Source organism: Passer montanus, unplaced genomic scaffold (assembly GCF_014805655.1).
Source record: "Passer montanus isolate IOZ18808 unplaced genomic scaffold, ASM1480565v1 scaffold286, whole genome shotgun sequence".
Classification (NCBI taxonomy): Eukaryota; Metazoa; Chordata; class Aves; order Passeriformes; family Passeridae; genus Passer; species Passer montanus.
Window position 1 is genome coordinate 96,775 of NW_024367551.1, and position 21,708 is coordinate 118,482.

The window sequence follows — 21,708 nt, forward strand, 5'->3', positions numbered from 1 at the left end:
CTGCCCCACAGCGGTTTGGGGTCACACAGGGGTTTGGGGTCACACGGCGGGTTTGGGGCTGCCCTATGGTGGATTTTGGGGCTGCCCCACAGCGGTTTCAGGGGCTGCCCCATAGCGGGGTTAGGGGGCTGCTCCACAGTGGCTTAGGGCTGCCCCATAGTGGATTTTGGGGCTGCCCCACAGCGGTTTGGGGTCACACAGTGGTTTGGGGCTGCCCCACAGCGGTTTGGGGTCACACAGAGGGTTTGGAGCTGCCCCATAGCGGGTTTTGGGGTCACACAGCGGTTTGGGGCTGCCCCATAGCGGGTTTAGGGCTGCCCCACAGCGGTTTGGGGTCACACAGAGGGTTTGGAGCTGCCCCATAGCGGGTTTTGGGGTCACACAGCGGTTTGGAGCTGCCCCATAGCGGGTTTTGGGGTCACACAGGGGTTTGGGGTCACACGGCGGGTTTGGGGCTGCCCTATGGTGGATTTTGGGGCTGCCCCACAGCGGTTTGGGGTCACACAGTGGTTTGGGGCTGCCCCACAGCGGTTTGGGGTCACACAGCGGGTTTGGGGTCACACAGCGGGTTTGGGGTCACACAGCGGTTTGGGGCTGCCCCATAGCGGGTTTAGGGCTGCCCCACAGCGGTTTGGGGTCACACAGCGGGTTTGGGGTCACACAGCGGTTTGGGGCTGCCCCATAGCGGGTTTAGGGCTGCCCCACGGCAGTTTGGGGTCACACGGCCTCCTGCGCCTGCCGGAACTCGAAGACGCTGCCACGCTCCAGGAAGGTGTGTGGGGCCGGGGGTCCCGGGGGTCCCGGGGGTCCCGGGGGTCCCGGGGGGCTCTGGGGGGCCCAGAGGTCCTGGGGGTCCGGGGGGTCCTGGGGGGCGCCCCCAGTGCCCTCCTCGGGGGGGCCGAAGCCGCCCCCGCCCGGGGTCAGCATGAGGAAAACGTCCTGGGGAGAGAGGGGCCGGGTCAGGGGTCGGGGGGAGTTTGGGGTAGTTAAAATCTGGTGGGTTAATTGTCTTAACTGTTCCTCACAGGGATCAATCTCTCTTGCTGTAAGTGTGACAACAGTTATGGCTTTAAATTTTAAATTCAAGGAAGTGTCTCATGATATTTTTGGGGATTTTGAGGGGTTTTTTGGGTCCTTCACCGGCCATGCCGTAGGGCCGCGTGGCTCAGGGGTTATGGGTATTTCTGGGGATATTTTTGGGGATATTTTGGGGTTTTTTTGGTGTCCCTCACCAGCCATGCTGTAGGGCCGCGTGGCTCATAGTTTTAGGGGGTATTTTTGGGGTGTTTTAGCGGATTTTTGGGGTCTCTCACCAGCCATTCCGTAGGGCCGCGTGGCTCAGGGGTTATGGGGTATTTTGGGGGATATTTTGGGGATATTTTGGGGATATTTTGGGGGGTCCCTCACCCGCCATGCCGTAGGGCCGCGTGGCGCGGCGCTCGCTCAGCACCGAGAGCTCGCTGCGGGCCCGGAACTGCAGCTCCCGGACCACCCCGTCCCCCCCCCGGTGCCGCCCCGCGCCCCCCGAGCCCGCCCGCAGCTCGAAGCGCCGCAGCAGCACCGGGTACCTGGGGGGGGAAACGGGGGTCAGGGACCCCAAAAATATCCCTGAGAACCCCAAAAATACCCCTGAGAGACCCCCCCCAAACCTCCCAAACCCTCACAGCAGCACCGGGTACCTGGGGGGGGGAAACGGGGGGTCAGGGACCCCAAAATACCCCTGAGAGACCCCAAAATACCCCTGAGAGACCCCCAAACCCCCCACAGCAGCACCGGGTACCTGGGGAGGGAAACGGGGGGTCAGGGACCCCAAAAATACCCCCAAACCTGCCCCGACCCCCCCACAGCAGCACCGGGTACTGGGGAGGGGGGGAACGGGCCCCAAACAGCACAAACCAACCCCAAACACCCCAAAAGTGACCCCAAATCCCAAACCCGACCCCAACCCCAGACGCGCTGTCCGCGCAGCCCTGGGGTGGGGCAGGACCCCAAACGGGAACCCCAAAACTTTGGGATCCCCAAATGCGGACAGCCCAAAGCCCAGGAGCCCCAAACCCCACCTGTGACACGTACCTGTCCCACCTGTCCCACCTGTCCCTGTCCCTCACCTGTGACACGTACCTGTCCCACCTGTCCCACCTGTCCCCACCTGTGACACGTACCTGTCCCTCACCTGTCCCACCTGTCCCTGTCCCTCACCTGTCTGTGTCCCCTCACCTGTCCCTGTCCCCCCCTGTCCCTGCTCACCTGTCATGTCACCTGTCCCTGTCCCCACCTGTCCCTCACCTGTCCCCACCTGTCCGTGTCCCTGCTCACCTGTCCCTGTCCGTGTTCCTGTCCCTGCTCACCTGTCCCCACCTGTCACCTGTCCCCTGTTCCTTTCCCCACCTGTCATCTCACCTGTCTCTCCTCACCTGTCCCCGTCCCTCACTCGTCATCTCACCTGTCCCCTGTCCGCACCTGTCTCCCCTCACCTGTCCCCACCTGTCTCCTCCACCCCCTCACCTGTCCCTGTCCGTGTCGCTCACCTGTCGCTGTCCCCTCCCCTCACCTGTGTCCGTGTCCCCTCACCTGTCCCTGTCCCCACCTGTCCCTGTCCCTGCTCACCTGTCCCACCCCTGTCCCCACCTGTCACGTGTCCCCGTTCCTGTCCCTGCTCACCTGTCTCCCCCCACCTGTTCCCACCTGTCCCTGCCTGTCACCTGTTCCCCCATTCCCTCACCTGTCGCTGTCCCCACCTGTCCCCTCCTGTCATCTCACCTGTCACCTGTCCCCTCCCCTCACCTGTCCCTGCTCACCTGTCACCTGTCCCTGTCCCTCACCTGCCATCTCACCTGTCTCCCCACCCCTGTCCCCACCTGTCCCTCACCTGTCGCTGTCCCCTCACCTGTCCCTCACCTGTCTCCCCTCACCTGTCCGTGTCCCCTCCCCTCACCTGTCCGTGCCGCTCACCTGGGAGGCGGCGCATGCGCCGAACGCGCGCAGCACCACGTCCACCACGCGCTGTGACGTCAGCACGTTCCCGCCCACCACGGCGGCGTCGGGGGAGGGGTCCAGGATGGAGCCGGGGGGGATCCGCACCTGGACGGGGGCCAGGCAGCCCTGGGGGGTAAAACACACCTGGGCGCACCTGGGACACACCTGGGTACACCTGGGGACACACCTGAGATATACCTGTGATACACCTGGGATATACCTGTGATACACCTGGACGGGGGCCAGGCAGCCCTGGGGGGGGAACACACCTGGGCACACCTGGGACACACCTGGGCACACCTGGGACACACCTGAGATACCTGAGATACACCTGGGCACACCTGGATACACCTGGGATACACCTGAGATACCTGAGATACACCTGGATACACCTGGACCGGGGCCAGGCAGCCCTGGGGGGTAAAATACACCTGGGCACACCTGGGCACAGCTGAGATATACCTGTGATACACCTGGGATACCTGAGATACACCTGAGCACAGCTGGGACACACCTGGATACACCTGGGCACAGCTGGGACACACCTGGATACACCTGGGCACAGCTGAGATATACCTGGGACACACCTGGCACAGCTGAGATATACCTGGGACACACCTGGGCACACCTGAGATATACCTGTGATAGACCTGGACCGGGGCCAGGCAGCCCTGGGGGGTAAAATACACCTGGGCACACCTGGGCACACCTGGATACACCTGAGATACACCTGGGATATACCTGAGATACCTGAGATACACCTGGGCACACCTGGGCACACCTGAGATATACCTGTGATAGACCTGGACCGGGGCCAGGCAGCCCTGGGGGGTAAAATACACCTGGGCACACCTGGGCACACCTGGATACACCTGAGATACACCTGGGATATACCTGAGATACCTGAGATACACCTGGGCACACCTGGGCACACCTGAGATATACCTGTGATAGACCTGGACCGGGGCCAGGCAGCCCTGGGGGGTAAAATACACCTGGGCACACCTGGGCACACCTGGATACACCTGGGACACACCTGAGATACCTGAGATACACCTGGATACACCTGGACCGGGGCCAGGCAGCCCTGGGGGGTAAAATACACCTGGGCACACCTGGGCACAGCTGAGATATACCTGTGATACACCTGGGATACCTGAGATACACCTGAGCACAGCTGGGACACACCTGGATACACCTGGGCACAGCTGGGACACACCTGGATACACCTGGGCACAGCTGGGACACACCTGGATACACCTGGGCACAGCTGAGATATACCTGGGACACACCTGGGCACACCTGAGATATACCTGTGATAGACCTGGACCGGGGCCAGGCAGCCCTGGGGGGTAAAATACACCTGGGCACACCTGGGCACACCTGGATACACCTGAGATACACCTGGGATATACCTGAGATACCTGAGATACACCTGGGCACACCTGGGCACACCTGAGATATACCTGTGATAGACCTGGACCGGGGCCAGGCAGCCCTGGGGGGTAAAATACACCTGGGCACACCTGGGCACACCTGGATACACCTGGGACACACCTGAGATACCTGAGATACACCTGGACGGGGGCCAGGCAGCCCTGGGGGGTAAAATACACCTGGGCACACCTGGGCACAGCTGAGATATACCTGTGATACACCTGGGATACCTGAGATACACCTGAGCACAGCTGGGACACACCTGGATACACCTGGGCACAGCTGGGACACACCTGGATACACCTGGGCACAGCTGGGACACACCTGGATACACCTGGGCACAGCTGAGATATACCTGGGACACACCTGGGCACACCTGAGATATACCTGTGATAGACCTGGACCGGGGCCAGGCAGCCCTGGGGGGTAAAATACACCTGGGCACACCTGGGCACACCTGGATACACCTGAGATACACCTGGGATATACCTGAGATACCTGAGATACACCTGGGCACACCTGGGCACACCTGAGATATACCTGTGATAGACCTGGACCGGGGCCAGGCAGCCCTGGGGGGTAAAATACACCTGGGCACACCTGGGCACACCTGGATACACCTGGGACACACCTGAGATACCTGAGATACACCTGGACGGGGGCCAGGCAGCCCTGGGGGGTAAAATACACCTGGGCACACCTGGGCACAGCTGAGATATACCTGTGATACACCTGGGATACCTGAGATACACCTGAGCACAGCTGGGACACACCTGGATACACCTGGGCACAGCTGGGACACACCTGGATACACCTGGGCACAGCTGGGACACACCTGGATACACCTGGGCACAGCTGAGATATACCTGGGACACACCTGGGCACACCTGAGATATACCTGTGATAGACCTGGACCGGGGCCAGGCAGCCCTGGGGGGTAAAATACACCTGGGCACACCTGGGCACACCTGAGATATACCTGTGATAGACCTGAACCGGGGCCAGGCAGCCCTGGAGGGGGGAACACACCTGGATACACCTGGGCACACCTGAGATACACCTGGGACACACCTGGGACACACCTGGATACACCTGGGCACACCTGGGCACAGCTGGACACACCTGACACCCCCCGAGGTGCCCAGGGCGGGGGTGTCAGAGGGATTTGGGGCCTCACCTGTTTGGGGTGTTTGGGGTCTCACCTGGCTCAGGTGTATTCGGGATATTTTGGGGTGTCTTTGGGGTTTTGGGTGTGTTTGGGGTTTTTGGGGCGTGTTTGGGGTTTTGGGGTCTTTGGGGTTTTTGGGGCGTGTTTCAGGGCAGTTTTGGGATTTCACCTGGCTCAGGTGTATTTGGGATATTTTGGGGTGTCTTTGGGGTTTTGGGTGTGTTTGGGGTTTTTGGGGCGTGTTTCAGGGCAGTTTTGGGGTCTCACCTGGCTCAGGTGTGTTTGGGATATTTTGGGGTGTGTTTGGGGGTTTTTTGTATGTTTGGGGTCTCACCTGGCTCAGGTGTGTTTGGGGGTTTTGGGGTGTGTTTGGGATGTTTTGGGGTTTTCGGGGTGCTCAGGGTGGGTTTCAGGGCAGTTTTGGGGTCTCACCTGGTTCAGGGGGTGTTTGGGGTTTTCGGGGTGTGTTTGGGATGTTTTGGGGTTTTCGGGGTGCTCAGGGTGGGTTTCAGGGCAGTTTTGGGGTCTCACCTGGTTCAGGGGGTGTTTGGGGTTTTCGGGGTGTGTTTGGGATGTTTTGGGGTTTTTGGGGTGCTCAGGGTGGGTTTTAGGGCGGTTTTGGGGTCTCACCTGGCTCAGGGGGATGTCGAGGTGCGTTTGGGGTGTATTTAGGGTATTTAGGGTTTTTGGGGTGCTCAGGCTGTTTTTGGGGGTTTTGGGGTGTATTTGGGGTTTTTGGAGTGTATTTGGGGGTTTTTGGGGTGTATTTGGGGTCTCACCTGGTTGAGGGGGATGTCGTGCCCCACCAGGCAGCGCAGGCAGTAGATCAGGGCTGACAGGGGTGTATTTAGGGTGTTTTTGGGGTCTCACCTGGTTGAGGGGGATGTCGTGCCCCACCAGGCAGCGCAGGCAGTAGATCAGGGCCGACAGGGTGATGGCGCGGGGGGCGTTGCAGTTCCCCAGAACTTGGGGTCCCGTCCCCCCGAAATCGAACACGGCGCTGCCCTGGGGGGGAGGGGGGACGCTGTACCCCAAAACCAGCCCGGAGACATCGGGGACCCCAAAACCCACCCGGAGACTGGAGGGGTGACCCCAAAACCTGGGGGGGACCCCAAAACTCACCCAGAGACCGGAGGGGGACCCCAAAACCTGGAGGGGACCCCAAAGAGACCGGGGGCACCCCAAAACCCATCCTGACCCCAAACCCGGGGTGACCCCAAACCCGAGGCTCCCCATTTCCCCCGACCCCGTGGGGGTCCCGCCGGATCGGGGTCCCCAAACCCTGGGGACATCCCCGTGTCCCCCAAACCCCAGGGGTGTCCCCGAGGTGTCCCTGTGCTGTCCCCAAGGTGTCCCTGTGGTGTCTCCATGCTGTCCCCATGTCCCCACAGTGTCCCCAAAGTGTCTCTGTGCTGTCCCCATGTCCCCACGGTGTCCCCACGGTGTCCCCATGGTGTTCCATGTCTCCGCGGTGTCCCTGCTGTGTCCCTGTGCTGTCCTTATGTTGCCACGCTGTCCCCGTACTGTCCCCGTGGTGTCCCCATGCTGTCCCCATGTCCCCACACTGTCCCCGTGTCCCTACAGTGTCCCCACGCTGTCCCCGAGGTGTCCCCGCATTGTCCCCAAGCTGTCCCTGCCCCGTCCCCAGACTGTCCCCGCTCTGTCCCCTCCCTGTCCCCTCTCTCTCCCCTCTCTGTCCCCTCTCTCTCCCCTCTCTGTCACCGCTCTCTCCCCTCTCTGTCCCCTCCTGTCCCCTGTCCCCGGTCCCCACCTCCCGTGGCCGCAGTGCCACCCGCAGCCGGATCGGGGTCCCGTCGTCCATCGTGTCCTCGGCCGCCAGCGCCGTCCCCCAGCGCGCGGCCACCGCCCGCAGCGTGTCCCGCACCGCCACCTCGGCGTTGGCCTGGGGTCACACAGGGGTCACAGGGGTCACACAGGGGTCAGGGGTCACACAGAGTCACACAGAGGTCACACAGGGGTCACACAGTGATTTTGGGGGATTTTGGGGTTCCTGGGGCAGTTTTGGGGTGTATTTGCAGCATTTGGGGCATATTTGGGGTTTTTGGGGTGCATTTGGTGTGTTTGGTGGCTTGGATGTTTTGGGGGATTTGGGGATTTTGGGGCATGTTTGGGGTATTTGATGTTTTTGGGGTCTGTTTGGGGTTTTTGGGGTTTTGGGGTGTATTTGGAGTTTGTTTGGGGTTTTTGGGGTCTCACCTGGACGTGCCCCATGTAGGCCTGCACGGTGGCCAGCCCGTGCTCCCCGATCAGCTCAGGCACAGGGGTTGGGGTGTGTTTGGGGTGTATTTGGGGTTTTTGGGGTTTTGGGGTGTATTTAGGGTATTTAGGGTGTGTTTGGGGTCTCACCTGGACGTGCCCCATGTAGGCCTGCACGGTGGCCAGCCCGTGCTCCCCGATCAGCTCAGGCACAGGGGCTGGGGTGTGTTTGGGGTGTATTTGGGGTTTTTGGGGTTTTGGGGTGTATTTAGGGTTTTTGGGGTGTGTTTGGGGTCTCACCTGGATGTGCCCAATGTAGGCCTGCACAGTGGCCAGCCCGTGCTCCCCGATCAGCCCCGGGCACAGGGGTTGGGCTGTGTTTGGGGTTTTGGCGGTATTTGGGGTTTTTGGGGTTTTGGGGTGTATTTAGGGTTTTTGGGGTGTGTTTGGGGTTTTTGGGGTTTTTGCGGTATTTGATGTTTTTGGGGTTTTGGGGTATATTTAGGGTATTTAGGGTGTGTTTGGGGTCTCACCTGGACGTGCCCCATGTAGGCCTGCACGGTGGCCAGCCCGTGCTCCCCGATCAGCTCCCGCACCAGCCCGATCCCTTTCTGGTTGGCTGCCACCTGTGCCCGCAGGTCGGCCAGGTTGTCCCGCAGGTTCCGCGAGCCCGAGCAGCCGGGGACGGCCCCGGGGGCCAGCAGGGCCTCGGGGACAGCTGGGGACAGAGGGGCCAGGGACGGTGACACCCCCTGGGGACAGTGCCAGGGACGGCCCCGGGGGCCAGCAGGCCCTCGGTGACAGCTGGGGACAGAGGGGCCAGGGACGGTGACACCCCCTGGGGACAGTGCCAGGGACGGCCCCGGGGGCCAGCAGGCCCTCGGTGACAGCTGGGGACAGAGGGGCCAGGGACGGTGACACCCCCTGGGGACAGTGCCAGGGACGGCCCCGGGGGCCAGCAGGCCCTCGGTGACAGCTGGGGACAGAGGGGCCAGGGACGGTGACACCCCCTGGGGACAGTGCCAGGGACGGCCCCGGGGGCCAGCAGGCCCTCGGTGACAGCTGGGGACAGAGGGGCCAGGGACGGTGACACCCCCTGGGGACAGTGCCAGGGACGGCCCCGGGGGCCAGCAGGCCCTCGGTGACAGCTGGGGACAGAGGGGCCAGGGACGGTGACACCCCCTGGGGACAGTGCCAGGGACGGCCCCGGGGGCCAGCAGGCCCTCGGTGACAGCTGGGGACAGAGGGGCCAGGGACGGTGACACCCCCTGGGGACAGTGCCAGGGACGGCCCCGGGGGCCAGCAGGCCCTCGGTGACAGCTGGGGACAGAGGGGCCAGGGACGGTGACACCCCCTGGGGACAGTGCCAGGGACGGCCCCGGGGGCCAGCAGGCCCTCGGTGACAGCTGGGGACAGAGGGGCCAGGGACGGTGACACCCCCTGGGGACAGTGCCAGGGACGGCCCCGGGGGCCAGCAGGCCCTCGGTGACAGCTGGGGACAGAGGGGCCAGGGACGGTGACACCCCCTGGGGACAGTGCCAGGGACGGCCCCGGGGGCCAGCAGGCCCTCGGTGACAGCTGGGGACAGAGGGGCCAGGGACGGTGACACCCCCTGGGGACAGTGCCAGGGACGGCCCCGGGGGCCAGCAGGCCCTCGGTGACAGCTGGGGACAGAGGGGCCAGGGACGGTGACACCCCCTGGGGACAGTGCCAGGGACGGCCCCGGGGGCCAGCAGGCCCTCGGTGACAGCTGGGGACAGAGGGGCCAGGGACGGTGACACCCCCTGGGGACAGTGCCAGGGACGGCCCCGGGGGCCAGCAGGCCCTCGGTGACAGCTGGGGACAGAGGGGCCAGGGACGGTGACACCCCCTGGGGACAGTGCCAGGGACGGCCCCGGGGGCCAGCAGGCCCTCGGTGACAGCTGGGGACAGAGGGGCCAGGGACGGTGACACCCCCTGGGGACAGTGCCAGGGACGGCCCCGGGGGCCAGCAGGCCCTCGGTGACAGCTGGGGACAGAGGGGACAGGGACGGTGACACCCCCTGGGGACAGTGCCAGGGACGGCCCCGCTGGGGACAGGGACAGTGACAATGACACCCCCTGGGGACAGCCCCGGGGGCCAGCAGGGCCTCGGTGACAGCTGGGGACAATGACAGTGACAGGGACAGGGAGAATGACACCCCTAGGGACAGTGCCAGGGGCAGTGACAGGGACAGGGATGGCCCCGGGGGCCAGCAGGGCCTCGGTGACAGCTGGGGACAATGACAGGTCCCCTGGATGTCCCCACTGTCCCCAATGGTCCGGATGTCCCTGATGTCCCCAGTGTCCCCCGGATGTCCCCAATGTCCCAGTGTCCCACCTTGCTCCTGGAACTTGCCGTTGGTGACCAGTTTGAAGTACAGGATGTCCCCAATGTCCCCGGTGTCCCCAGTGTCCCCAGTCCCCTGGATGTCCCCAATGTCCCTGATGTCCTCGATGTCCCCAATGTCCCCAATATCCCCAATGTCCCCAATGTCCCCGTGTCCCACCTTGCTCCTGGAACTCGCCGTTGGTGACCAGTTTGAAGGACACGAAGGCGGCGCCCTCCTGGGCCAGGCTCTGCGAGTGCGGCGGCATCGAGCCGGGGCTGCAGCCGCCCACGTCGGCGTGGTGCCCGCGGCTGGCCACGAAGAACACGGGCCGGGGCTCACCTGGCCAGAACACCTGCGACAGGTGACATGGGGTCACACACCTGGCCAGAACACCTGGGACAGGGGACACTGGGTTAGGGACACCTGGGACAGGTGACGTTGGTCACACAGGTGACACTGGCTCAGGCATGGTGCCCGCGGCTGGCCATGAAGAACACGGGCCGGGGCTCACCTGGCCAGAACACCTGCGAAAGGTGACACTGAGGGGTTAGGGACACCTGGGACAGGTGACACTGGTCACACAGGTGACACTGGGTTAGGGACACCTGGGACAGGTGACACTGGTCACACAGGTGACACTGGCTCAGGCGTGGTGCCCGCGGCTGGCCACGAAGAACACGGGCCGGGGCTCACCTGGCCAGAACACCTGCGACAGGTGACATTGGGTTAGGGACACCTGGGACAGGTGACACTGGTCAGACAGGTGACACTGGTCACACAGGTGACACTGGGTTAGGGACACCTGGGACAGGTGACACTGAGGGGTTAGGGACACCTGGCTCAGGCGTGGTGCCCGCGGCTGGCCACGAAGAACACGGGCCGGGGCTCACCTGGCCAGAACAAAGAACACGGGGCGAGCCTCACCTGGCCAGAACACCTGCGACAGGTGACATTGGGTTAGGGACACCTGGGACAGGTGACATGGGGTTAGACAGGTGACACTGGTTAGGGACACCTGGGACAGGTGACACTGGTCACACAGGTGACACTGAGGGGTTAGGAACACTTGGGGACAGGTGACACTGGGGGGGCTGAAAACCCTGGGGACACCCAGGACAGGACACCTGAGTGGGGGGACAGGTGTGCCAAGTGTGCCCAGGTGTGCCCAGGTGTGCCCAGGTGTCCCCAGGTGTGTCCCCATGTCCCCAGGTGTCCCCAGGTGTGTCACTCACAGGTGTCCCCATGTCCCCAGGTGTGCCCAGGTGTGTCCCCACCTGTCCCAGGTGTGTCACTCACGGGTGTGATGACGGTCAGGTCGGGCAGGTGGCTGCCCCCCTGTCCCGGGTGTGTCCCGGGTGTCACTCACAGGTGTCCTCAGTGTCCCCAGTGTCCCCAGGTGTGTCCCAGGTGTGTCCTGTGGTGCCCACGGCTGGCCACGAAGAACACGGGCCGGGGCTCACCTGGCCAGAACACCTGGGACAGGTGACACTGAGGGGTTAGAGACTGGGACAGGACACCTGAGGACAGGTGACATTGGGGAGAGAGTTTAGACATCTGGGACAGGTGACACTGTGGTTAGACACCTGGGACAAGTGACATGGAAGGGTTACACAGCTGACACTGGGTTAGACACACCTGGACAGGTGACATTGGGTTACACAGGTGACACTGGGGTTAGACACCTGGGACAGAACACCTGGGACAGGTGACACTGGTCACACAGGTGACACTGGGTTAGACACACCTGGGACAGGTGACATTGGGTTACACAGGTGACATTGGGTTAGACACACCTGGGACAGGTGACACTGGTCACACAGGTGACACTGGGTTAGAGACAGGGACAGGTGACATTTGGGGTTAGACACCAGGACAGAGCACCTGGGGACAGGTGACACTGGCTCAGACACTTGGGACAGGTGACATGGAGGGGTTAGGGACACCTGGGACAGAACACCTGGGACAGGTGACACTGGGGTTAGACAGGTGACACTGGGTCAGACAGGTGACACTGGGTTAGAGACAGGGACAGGTGACATTTGGGGTTAGACACCAGGACAGAGCACCTGGGGACAGGTGACACGAGGGGGCTGAAGTCCCTGGGACAGAACACCTGTGGGGACACCTGGCCAGGACACCTGGGGGGGACAGGTGACCTCGGGGGCCTCCTGAAGCCCAGGATGGGGGTCCTGAATCTGCAGGGGGGGCACAGGGATTGGGGAGGGGGTCCTGCACCCCCAGGTGTGACAGGTGTCACCTGGGTGTGCCCAGGTGTCCCCAGGTGTGTCCCAGGTGTGTCCCAGGTGTGTCCCCGTGTCCCAGGTGTGTCCCCTTGTCCCCAGGTGTCCCCAGGTGTGTCCCCAGGTGTGTCTCAGGTGTGCCCAGGTGTGTCCCAGGTGTGTCCCCATGTCCCCAGGTGTGTCCCCATGTCCCCAGGTGTGTCCCCACCTGTCCCAGGTGTGACTCACAGGTGTGATGACGGTCAGGTCGGGCAGGTGGCTGCCCCCCTGTCCCGGGCATGTCCCAGGTGTGTCCCAGGTGTGTCTCAGGAGTGCCCAGGTGTGTCTCAGGAGTGCCCAGGTGTGTCCCAGGTGTGCCCAGGTGTGTCACTCACAGGTGTGATGACGGTCAGTTCGGGCAGGTGGCTGCCCCCTGTCCCAGGTGTGCCCAGGTGTGTCCCAGGTGTGTCTCAGGTGTGTCCCAGGTGTGTCCCCATGTCCCCAGGTGTGTCCCCACCTGTCCCAGGTGTGACTCACGGGTGTGATGACGGTCAGGTCGGGCAGGTGGCTGCCCCCCTGTCCCAGGTGTGCCCAGGTGTATCCCCATGTCCCAGGTGTGCCCAGGTGTGTCCCCAGTGTCCCCAGGTGTGTCCCAGGTGTGCCCAGGTGTGCCCAGGTGTGACTCACGGGTGTGATGACGGTCAGGTCGGGCAGGTGGCTGCCCCCCGCCCGGGGGTGGTTGCTCAGGATCACGTCTCCCTCCCGCAGCTCCGGGCCCAGGTTACGGATCTGGGGGGGCAGAGGGGGGGTGAACCCCAAATCCACCCTGGGACCCAAAATTCCCCCCAGGATCCCAAATCCCCCCAGGACCCCAAATACCCCGGGAACCCCCATATCCCCCCGGGACCCCAAATCCCCTCAGAACCCCCCAAATCTCCTCCAAAATCCTCCCTGGGAACCCCAAATCCCCCCCCAGTTCCCCAGGACCCCCCAAATCCTCCTGGGACCCCAAATCCCCCCTGCCTCCAAGCCCCCCCAGAGCACCCCAAATCCCCCCCAAATCCCCCCCAAGTCTGCTCACCTGGAACTGCTCAGTTCCCGCATGGCCCTGGCACCCTCTGGGACCCCCCAAACCCCCCTGAAACCCCCCAAGATCCTGTACCTGGAACTGCACGGCTCCTGCATGGCCCTGGGACCCTCTGGGATCCCCCGGGACCCCCCAAATCCCCCCAGGACCCCTCAAATCTGCTCACCTGGAACTGCACGGCCTCCTGCATGGCGCCCAGGTGCACGGGGATGTGGGGGGCGTTGGACACGAGCCAAACCCCCCAAAGCCCCCCAAATCTCCCCCAAATTCCCTCACCTGGAACTGCACGGCCTCCTGCATGGCGCCCAGGTGCACGGGGATGTGGGGGGCGTTGGACACGAGCCCCCCGTCGGGCCCGAACAGGGCGCACGAGAAGTCCAGGCGCTCCTTGATGTTGGTGGAGATGGCCGTGCGCTGCAGCGTGCGCCCCATCTGCTCTGCGGGGCCACGGCACCCTCAGGGGCACCCCGAAACCGGGACACCCTCGGGGGGACCCAGAGAGACCCCCCAGAGACCCCCAGGACCACCCCAATCCCTGTCCTGGCCGTGCGCTGCAGCGTGCGCCCCATCTGCTCTGCGGGGCAAAACCGCGCCCCAAAACCGCACCCTCAGGGCACCCCAAAACCGGGACACCCCGGGGGGACCCAGAGAGACCCCCAGGAACAGCCCCAGAGAGCCCCGGGACCCACGGGACCACCCCAATCCCCGTCCTGGCCGTGCGCTGCAGCGTGCGCCCCATCTGCTCTGCGGGGCAAAACCGCACCCTCAGGGCACCCCGAAACCGGGACATCCCCGGGAACCACCCCAGAGACCCCCGGGAACAACCCCGGGACCCCTGGGATCACCGGGACCCCCTGTCCTGGCCGTGCGCTGCAGCGTGCGCCCCATCTGCTCTGCGGGGCCACGGCACCCTCAGGGGCACGTCCCCACTGTCCCCACCCCTGTCCTCATGCATGTCCCCTGTCCCCTGTCCCATTCTTGTCCCTGTGTCCCTGTGTGTCCCTGTCCCTTCTCTGTGTCCCTGTGTCCCCACTGTCCCTGTCCCCATCCATGTCCCTGTTCCCGTGTCTGTGTCCCCATCCCTGTCCCCGTGTCCCTGTCCCCTGTGTTCCTGTCCCCATCCCTCTCCCTCTCCCTGTCCCCGTCCCTGTGTCCCTGTCCCTGTCCCTGTGTCCCTGCATCCCCACTGTCCCTGTCCCATCCCTGTCCCCGTGTCCCCATCCCCACCCCTGTCCCTTTCCCGTGTCCCTGTCCCCGCTGTCACTGTCTGTGAGCGTCACCTGGGGGGACACCTGGGGTCACTGGGGTCATTGGGGGTCACCCCTGAGTCACCTGGGGGCACTGGGGTCACCTGGGGTCCCCCAGCAGGAACACGGGGGTGTCCCGGTACCCCCCCTCGAAATAGCACTGCGTCACCTGGGGGGACACCTGGGGTCACCCCTGGGTCACCTGGGGTCACCTGGGGTCACTGGGGTCATCCCTGAGTCACCTGGGGTCACTGGGGTCCCCCAGCAGGAACACGGGGGTGTCCCGGTACCCCCCCTCGAAATAGCACTGCGTCACCTGGGGGGACACCTGGGGTCACCTGGGGTCATTGGGGGTCACCGGGGTCACCTGGGGTCACCCCTGAGTCACCTGGGGCACCTTGGGTCACTGGGGGTCACCTGGGGACACCAGGGTCAGCCCTGGGTCACCACGGGTCATCCTCTGGTCACTTTTGGGTCACTCCGGGGTCACCCCAGGCCACCTTGGATCACCCCAGGCCACCCCTGGGTCACCCCCGGTCACTCCGGGGTCACCCCGGGCCACCTGGGGCCATCCCCTGGTCACTCTGGGGTCACCCCAGGCCACCCCTGGGTCACCCCTCGCCGTTGGTGACCAGTTTGAAGGACACGAAGGCGGCGCCCTCCTGGGCCAGGCTCTGCGAGTGCGGCGGCATCGAGCCGGGGCTGCAGCCGCCCACGTCGGCGTGGTGCCCGCGGCTGGCCACGAAGAACACGGGCCGGGGCTCACCTGGCCAGAACACCTGCGACAGGTGACACTGACGGGTTAGGGACACCTGGGACAGAACACCTGGGACCCAGGTGTGCCCAGGTGTGTCCCCAGGTGTGTCACTCACGGGTGTGATGACGGTCAGGTCGGGCAGGTGGCTGCCCCCCGCCCGGGGGTGGTTGCTCAGGATCACGTCTCCCTCCCGCAGCTCCGGGCCCAGGTTACGGATCTGGGGGGGCAGAGGGGGGGTGAACCCCAAATCCACCCTGGGACCCAAAATCCCCTCAGAACCCCCCAAATCTCCTCCAAAATCCTCCCTGGGAACCCCAAATCCCCCCCCAGTTCCCCAGGACCCCCCAAATCCTCCTGGGACCCCAAATCCCCCCTGGGAACTCCCAAATCCGGGCTCCACGCAGCCCGGCTCCAGCAGCACCGTGCTGGGACACGGGGCACGGCTCAGGGGGGACCCCAAAACCCACCCCGGTACCCCAAAAACCCATCCAGGTACCCCAAAATCCCCCCGGGGTTCCACGCAGCCCGGCTCCAGCAGCACCGTGCTGGGACACGGGCACGGCTCAGAGGGGGGGCCGAGACACCCCCGGTACCCCAAAATCCCCCGGGTACCCCAAAAACCCCCCGGGTACCCCAAAATCCCTCCCGGGTACCCCAAAAACCCTCCCGGGAACCCCAAAATCCCTCCCGGGAGTACCCCAAATCCCCCCGGGGTTCCACAGCTCACACGGGGGGGCCCGGAATCCCCGGGTACCCCAAAAACCCTCCCGGGGTCCCACAAGCCACAGGGCACAGCTCACACGGGGGGCCGAGACACCTCGGGAACCCCAAAATCCCTCCCGGGGTCCCCAAATCCCCCCAGGTACCCCAAATCCCTCCCGGGGTCCCACAGGTCAACCAGAGGTACCCCGAAATCCCCCCAGGGTCCCCCCGTCCCTGCTGTCCCCCTGTCCCTGTGTGTCCCTGTCCCATCTCTGTCCCCATCCCTGTCCCTGTCCCTTTCCCCTGTCCCTGTCCCCGCTGTCACTGTGTCCCTGTCCCCATCACTGTCCCTATCCCTGTCCCTGTGTCCCTGTCCCTCTGTGTCCGTGTCCCTGTCCCCTGTCCCTGCTGTCCCCGCTGTCACTGTGTCCCTGTCCCTGTCCCCTGTGTCCCCCCTTTCCTTGTCCCTGTGTCTCTGTCCCCTGTCCCTGCTGTCCCCGCTGTCACTGTGTCCCTGTCCCTGTCCCCCTGTCCCCTGTGTCCCCCCTTTCCTTGTCCCTGTGTCCCTGTCCCCGTGTCCCTGTCCCCGTGTCCCTGTCCCCATCCAGTCCCCCAGCAGGAACACGGGGGTGTCCCGGTACCCCCCCTCGAAATAGCACTGCGTCACCTGGGGGGACACCTGGGGTCACCCCTGGGTCACCTGGGGTCACCTGGGGTCACTGGGGTCATCCCTGAGTCACCTGGGGTCACTGGGGTCCCCCAGCAGGAACACGGGGGTGTCCCGGTACCCCCCCTCGAAATAGCACTGGGTCACCTGGGGGGACACCTGGGGTCACCTGGGGTCATTGGGGGTCACCGGGGTCACCTGGGGTCACCCCTGAGTCACCTGGGGCACCTTGGGTCACTGGGGGTCACCTGGGGACACCGGGGTCAGCCCTGGGTCACCACGGGTCATCCTCTGGTCACTTTTGGGTCACTCCGGGGTCACCCCAGGCCACCTTGGATCACCCCAGGCCACCCCTGGGTCACCCCCGGTCACTCCGGGGTCACCCCGGGCCACCTGGGGCCATCCCCTGGTCACTCCCGGGTCACCCCTGGGCCACCTGGGGCCACGACCAAACTCCTGCTGGTACCTGGGGGGGGGACAGGGACATGGGGACAGCCACAGGGACATGGGACACACAGGGAGAGGCAGCGACAGTGACACTGGGACACAGGGACAGCCACAGTGACATGGGACACGGGGACAGGGACAGGGACAGTGACACCGGGAGACAGACAGGGACACCAACAGGGACAGGGGATATGGACAGCAGCAGTGTCACCGGGACAGGGACAAGGGGACAGGGACACGGACAGTGACACTGGGACACAGGGACAGCGAGCCCGGGACACAGGGACAGCCACAGTGACATGGGACACGGGGACAGGGACAGGGACAGTGACAGCAGGTCACAGACAGGGACAGCAACAGGGACACGGACAGCAACAGTGTCACCAGGACAGGGACACAGGGACAGGTACAGGGGACAGGGGGACAATGCAGGGGACAGCGACCCCCGGGGACAGGGACACACGGAGAGAGGGCATTGGGGTGCTGGGATGAGGGGATTGTGACAGCACTGGGACAGGCAGGTGGCACTGGGATGGGGTTGGTGGCACTGGGACAGGCAGGTGGCACTGGGACAGGGCGAGTGGCACTGGGACAGGCAGGTGGCACTGGGACAGGGCGAGTGGCACTGGGACAGGGCTGGTGGCACTGGGATGGGGCTGGTGGCACTGGGATGGGGCGGGTGGCACTAGGACAGGACTGGTGGCACTGGGACAGGGTTGGTGGCACTGGGATGGGTGGCGGTGGCACTGACCGGTCAGTGAAGGCGGCCAGGAAGTCCCCAGCCGTGCAGGAGCTGGGCTGGGTGGCACTGGGATGGGGTTGGTGGCACTGGGACAGGGCTGGTGGCACTGGGATGGGGGACACACAGGGACACACAGGGACACACCGGGGACATGGGACACACCAGCACCGCCCGGCCCGGGATGGTGAAACCAAACTCCTGCTGGTACCTGGGGACAGGGACAGGGACACCTGGGGACAGGGACAGGGACATGGGGACAGCCACAGGGACACACAGGGACATACACAGGGACACACCGGGGACACACGGGGACATGGGACACACCGGGACACACAGGGACACACGGGGACACACAGGGACACACGGGGACACACCAGCACTGCCCAGCCCGGGATGGTCAAACCAAACTCCTGCTGGTACCTGGGGGTGACAGTGACAATGACAGGGACACAGGGACAGGTACAGGGGACAGGGGGACAATGCAGGGGACAGCGACCCCCGGGGACAGGGACACACGGAGAGAGGGCATTGGGGTGCTGGGATGAGGGGATTGTGACAGCACTGGGACAGGCAGGTGGCACTGGGATGGGGTTGGTGGCACTGGGACAGGCAGGTGGCACTGGGACAGGGCGAGTGGCACTGGGACAGGGCTGGTGGCACTGGGATGGGGCTGGTGGCACTGGGATGGGGCGGGTGGCACTAGGACAGGACTGGTGGCACTGGGACAGGGTTGGTGGCACTGGGATGGGTGGCGGTGGCACTGACCGGTCAGTGAAGGCGGCCAGGAAGTCCCCGGCCGTGCAGGAGCTGGGCTGGGTGGCACTGGGATGGGGTTGGTGGCACTGGGACAGGGCTGGTGGCACTGGGATGGGGTTGGTGGCACTGGGACAGGGCTGGTGGCACTGGGATGGGGTTGGTGGCACTGGGACAGGGCTGGTGGCACTGGGATGGGGTTGGTGGCACTGGGACAGGGCTGGTGGCACTGGGATGGGGTTGGTGGCACTGGGACAGGCAGGTGGCACTGGGACAGGGCGAGTGGCACTGGGACAGGGCTGGTGGACAGGGCTGGTGGCCCCAGGACAGGGCTGGTGGCCCCAGGACAGGGTGGCAGTGGCACCGACCTGTCGGTGAAGGCAGCCAGGAAGTCCCCGGCCGCGCAGGTGCTGGGCTGGGGGTTCCACGCAGCCCGCTGGTGGCACTAGGACAGGACTGGTGGCACTGGGATGGGTCAGATGACACTGGGATGGGTCAGGTGGCCCCAGGACAGGGCTGGTGGCACAGGGACAGGGTGGCGGTGGCACTGACCTGTCGGTGAAGGCGGCCAGGAAGTCCCCAGCCGCGCAGGTGCCGGGCCGGGCCGGGTGTCCCTGTGCCGACACCATCAGGGCGCAGTCGGTGCCCTCGTAGCGCAGGTGCAGGAACGGCTCCGTGCGGATCTGCTCCCTGGGGACAGCGACACCCTGTCACACTGTCACCCTGTCACCGGGGCACCGGGGCACCGTGTCACCCTGTGTCACCCTGTGTCACCCTGTCCCTGTGTGCAGGAACGGCTCCGTGCGGATCTGCTCCCTGGGGACAGCGACGCTGTCACCCTGTCACTGTGTCACACTGTCACACTGTCACCCTGTCCCCGTGTGCAGGAATGGCTCCGTGCGGATCTGCTCCCTGGGGACAGCGACGCTGTCACCCTGTCCCCGTGTGCAGGAACGGCTGCGTGCGGATCTGCTCACTGGGGACACCGACACTGTCACCGTGTCACCCTGTCACACTGTCACACTGTCACCAGGGCACTGTGTCACCCTGTCCCTGTGTGCAGGAACGGCTCCGTGCGGATCTGCTCCCTGGGGACAGTGTCACTGTCACCCTGTCACCCTGTCACTGTGTCACACTGTCACTGTGTCTCCCTGTCCCTGTGTGCAGGAACGGCTCCGTGCGGATCTGCTCCCTGGGGACAGTGTCACTGTCACCCTGTCACCCTGTCACTGTGTCACACTGTCACTGTGTCTCCCTGTCCCTGTGTGCAGGAACGGCTCCGTGCGGATCTGCTCCCTGGGGACAGTGTCACTGTCACCCTGTCACCCTGTCACTCTGTCACCCTGTCACACTGTCACTGTGTCACACTGTCACGCTGTCACCCTGTCCCTGTGTGCAGGAACGGCTCCGTGTGGATCTGCTCCCTGGGGACAGTGACACTGTCACCGTGTCACCCTGTCACACTGTCACCCTGTCACACTGTCACCATGTCACCCTGGCACTGTGTCACTGTGTCACCCTGGAACTGTGTCACTGTATCACACTGTCACCCTGTCACACTGTCACCGTTTCACCGGGGCACTGTGTCACTGTGTCACTGTGTCACCCTGTCCCCGTGTGCAGGAACGGCTCCGTGCGGATCTGCTCCCTGGGCACAGACACTGTGTCACACTGTCACCCTGGCACCATGTCACACTGTCACCGTGTCACACTGTCACCCTGGTCCCAGTGTGTCCATGTCACGCTGTTCCAGTGCCACCGTGTCCTCACTGTCACCCTGGCCCAGTATCACCCTATCCCAGTGTCACCTCATCATCCTGTCCCCAGTGTCACCACCACTGTGTGAGCTCGTCCTCACTGTCCCCACTGTCACTGTCCCTGTGTCACCATGTCCCCAGTGTCACCGTGTCACCCTGTCCTCAGTGTCCCTGTGTCAGCCTGTCCCCAGTGTCACCGCTGCCACTACCGCCACTGCATCTCTGTGGCCCCGGGACCCCAGCCCTGCTCCCACATCCCCCCACCCCTGGTGTCCCCTGTCCCCATCCTGCCACCCCTGCTGCCCCCTGTCCCATCTCCAGTGTTCCCTGTCCCCATCCCCACTGTCCCTGCTGTCCCCACTGTCCCCACTGTCCCCACTCTCCCATCCCCGCTGTCCCCAGCGTCCCCTGTCCCATCTCCAGTGTCCCCTGTCCCCCATTCCCATTGTCTCCTGTCCCCTGTCCCCATCCCCACTGTCCCTGCTGTCCCCAGTGTCCCCTGTCCCCACTGTCCCCATCCTCCCATCCCCGCTGTCCCCAGTGTCCCCTGTCCCATCTCCAGTGTCCCCTGCCCCATCCCCAGTGTCCCCAGTCCCCATCCCCGCTGTCCCCACTGTCCCATGTCCCCATCCCCGCTGTCCCCAGTGTCCCATGTCCCGCTGTCCCCACCTCCCCAGGTGTCCCCATGTCCCCTGTCCCTGTCCCCACCTCTCCAGGTGTCCCCTCGGGCTCGTGGCGCGTGGTGGCCTCCAGGATGGCCATGGTGGACAGGGGGATGTGCGCTTCCTGTCCCCGCTGTCCCCTGTCCCCCTGTCCCGCTGTCCCCTGTCCCCGCTGTCCCGCTGTCCCCGCTGTCCCGCTGTCCCCTGTCCCCGCTGTCCCCTGTCCCCGCTGTCCCCTGTCCCCTGTCCCTTGTCCCCGCTGTCCCCTGTCCCCGCTGTCCCCGCTGTCCCCTGTCCCCTGTCCCCGCTGTCCCCCGTAGCTCACGGGGCGAAGCCCTGGGCGCCGAGCGCGTCCCGGCAGCGCCGCTCCAGCTCGCGGAGGCGCGCCTCGAGCCGCGGGAACGCGGCGGGGCCGTACGGGAGCGCGCACGGCTCCTGCTCCTCCTGCACCGCGTCCGCCAGCGCCAGCCCCAGCGCCGAGAGCAGCCCGCTGTGCCTGCGGGGACACGGCTGTCACCG

The 21,708-nt window shown here is 64.7% G+C and overlaps 1 protein-coding gene across 1 annotated transcript; it reads right to left on the reverse strand.

Moving 5' to 3' along the window:
- Positions 1 to 1,308: 1,308 nt before the first annotated feature.
- Positions 1,309 to 21,696, reverse strand: OPLAH (5-oxoprolinase, ATP-hydrolysing; the record flags this gene model as incomplete). Its single annotated transcript, XM_039713354.1, has 14 exons — positions 1,309 to 1,649; positions 2,936 to 3,102; positions 6,452 to 6,586; positions 7,353 to 7,484; positions 8,332 to 8,516; positions 10,327 to 10,501; positions 13,056 to 13,157; positions 13,732 to 13,912; positions 14,145 to 14,199; positions 15,325 to 15,481; positions 15,575 to 15,676; positions 18,162 to 18,225; positions 19,323 to 19,460; positions 21,515 to 21,696. Coding segments are annotated over 14 exons (2,079 nt in total), but the record flags the coding sequence as incomplete, so codon positions are not given.
- Between the last annotated feature and the right edge of the window lie 12 nt (positions 21,697 to 21,708).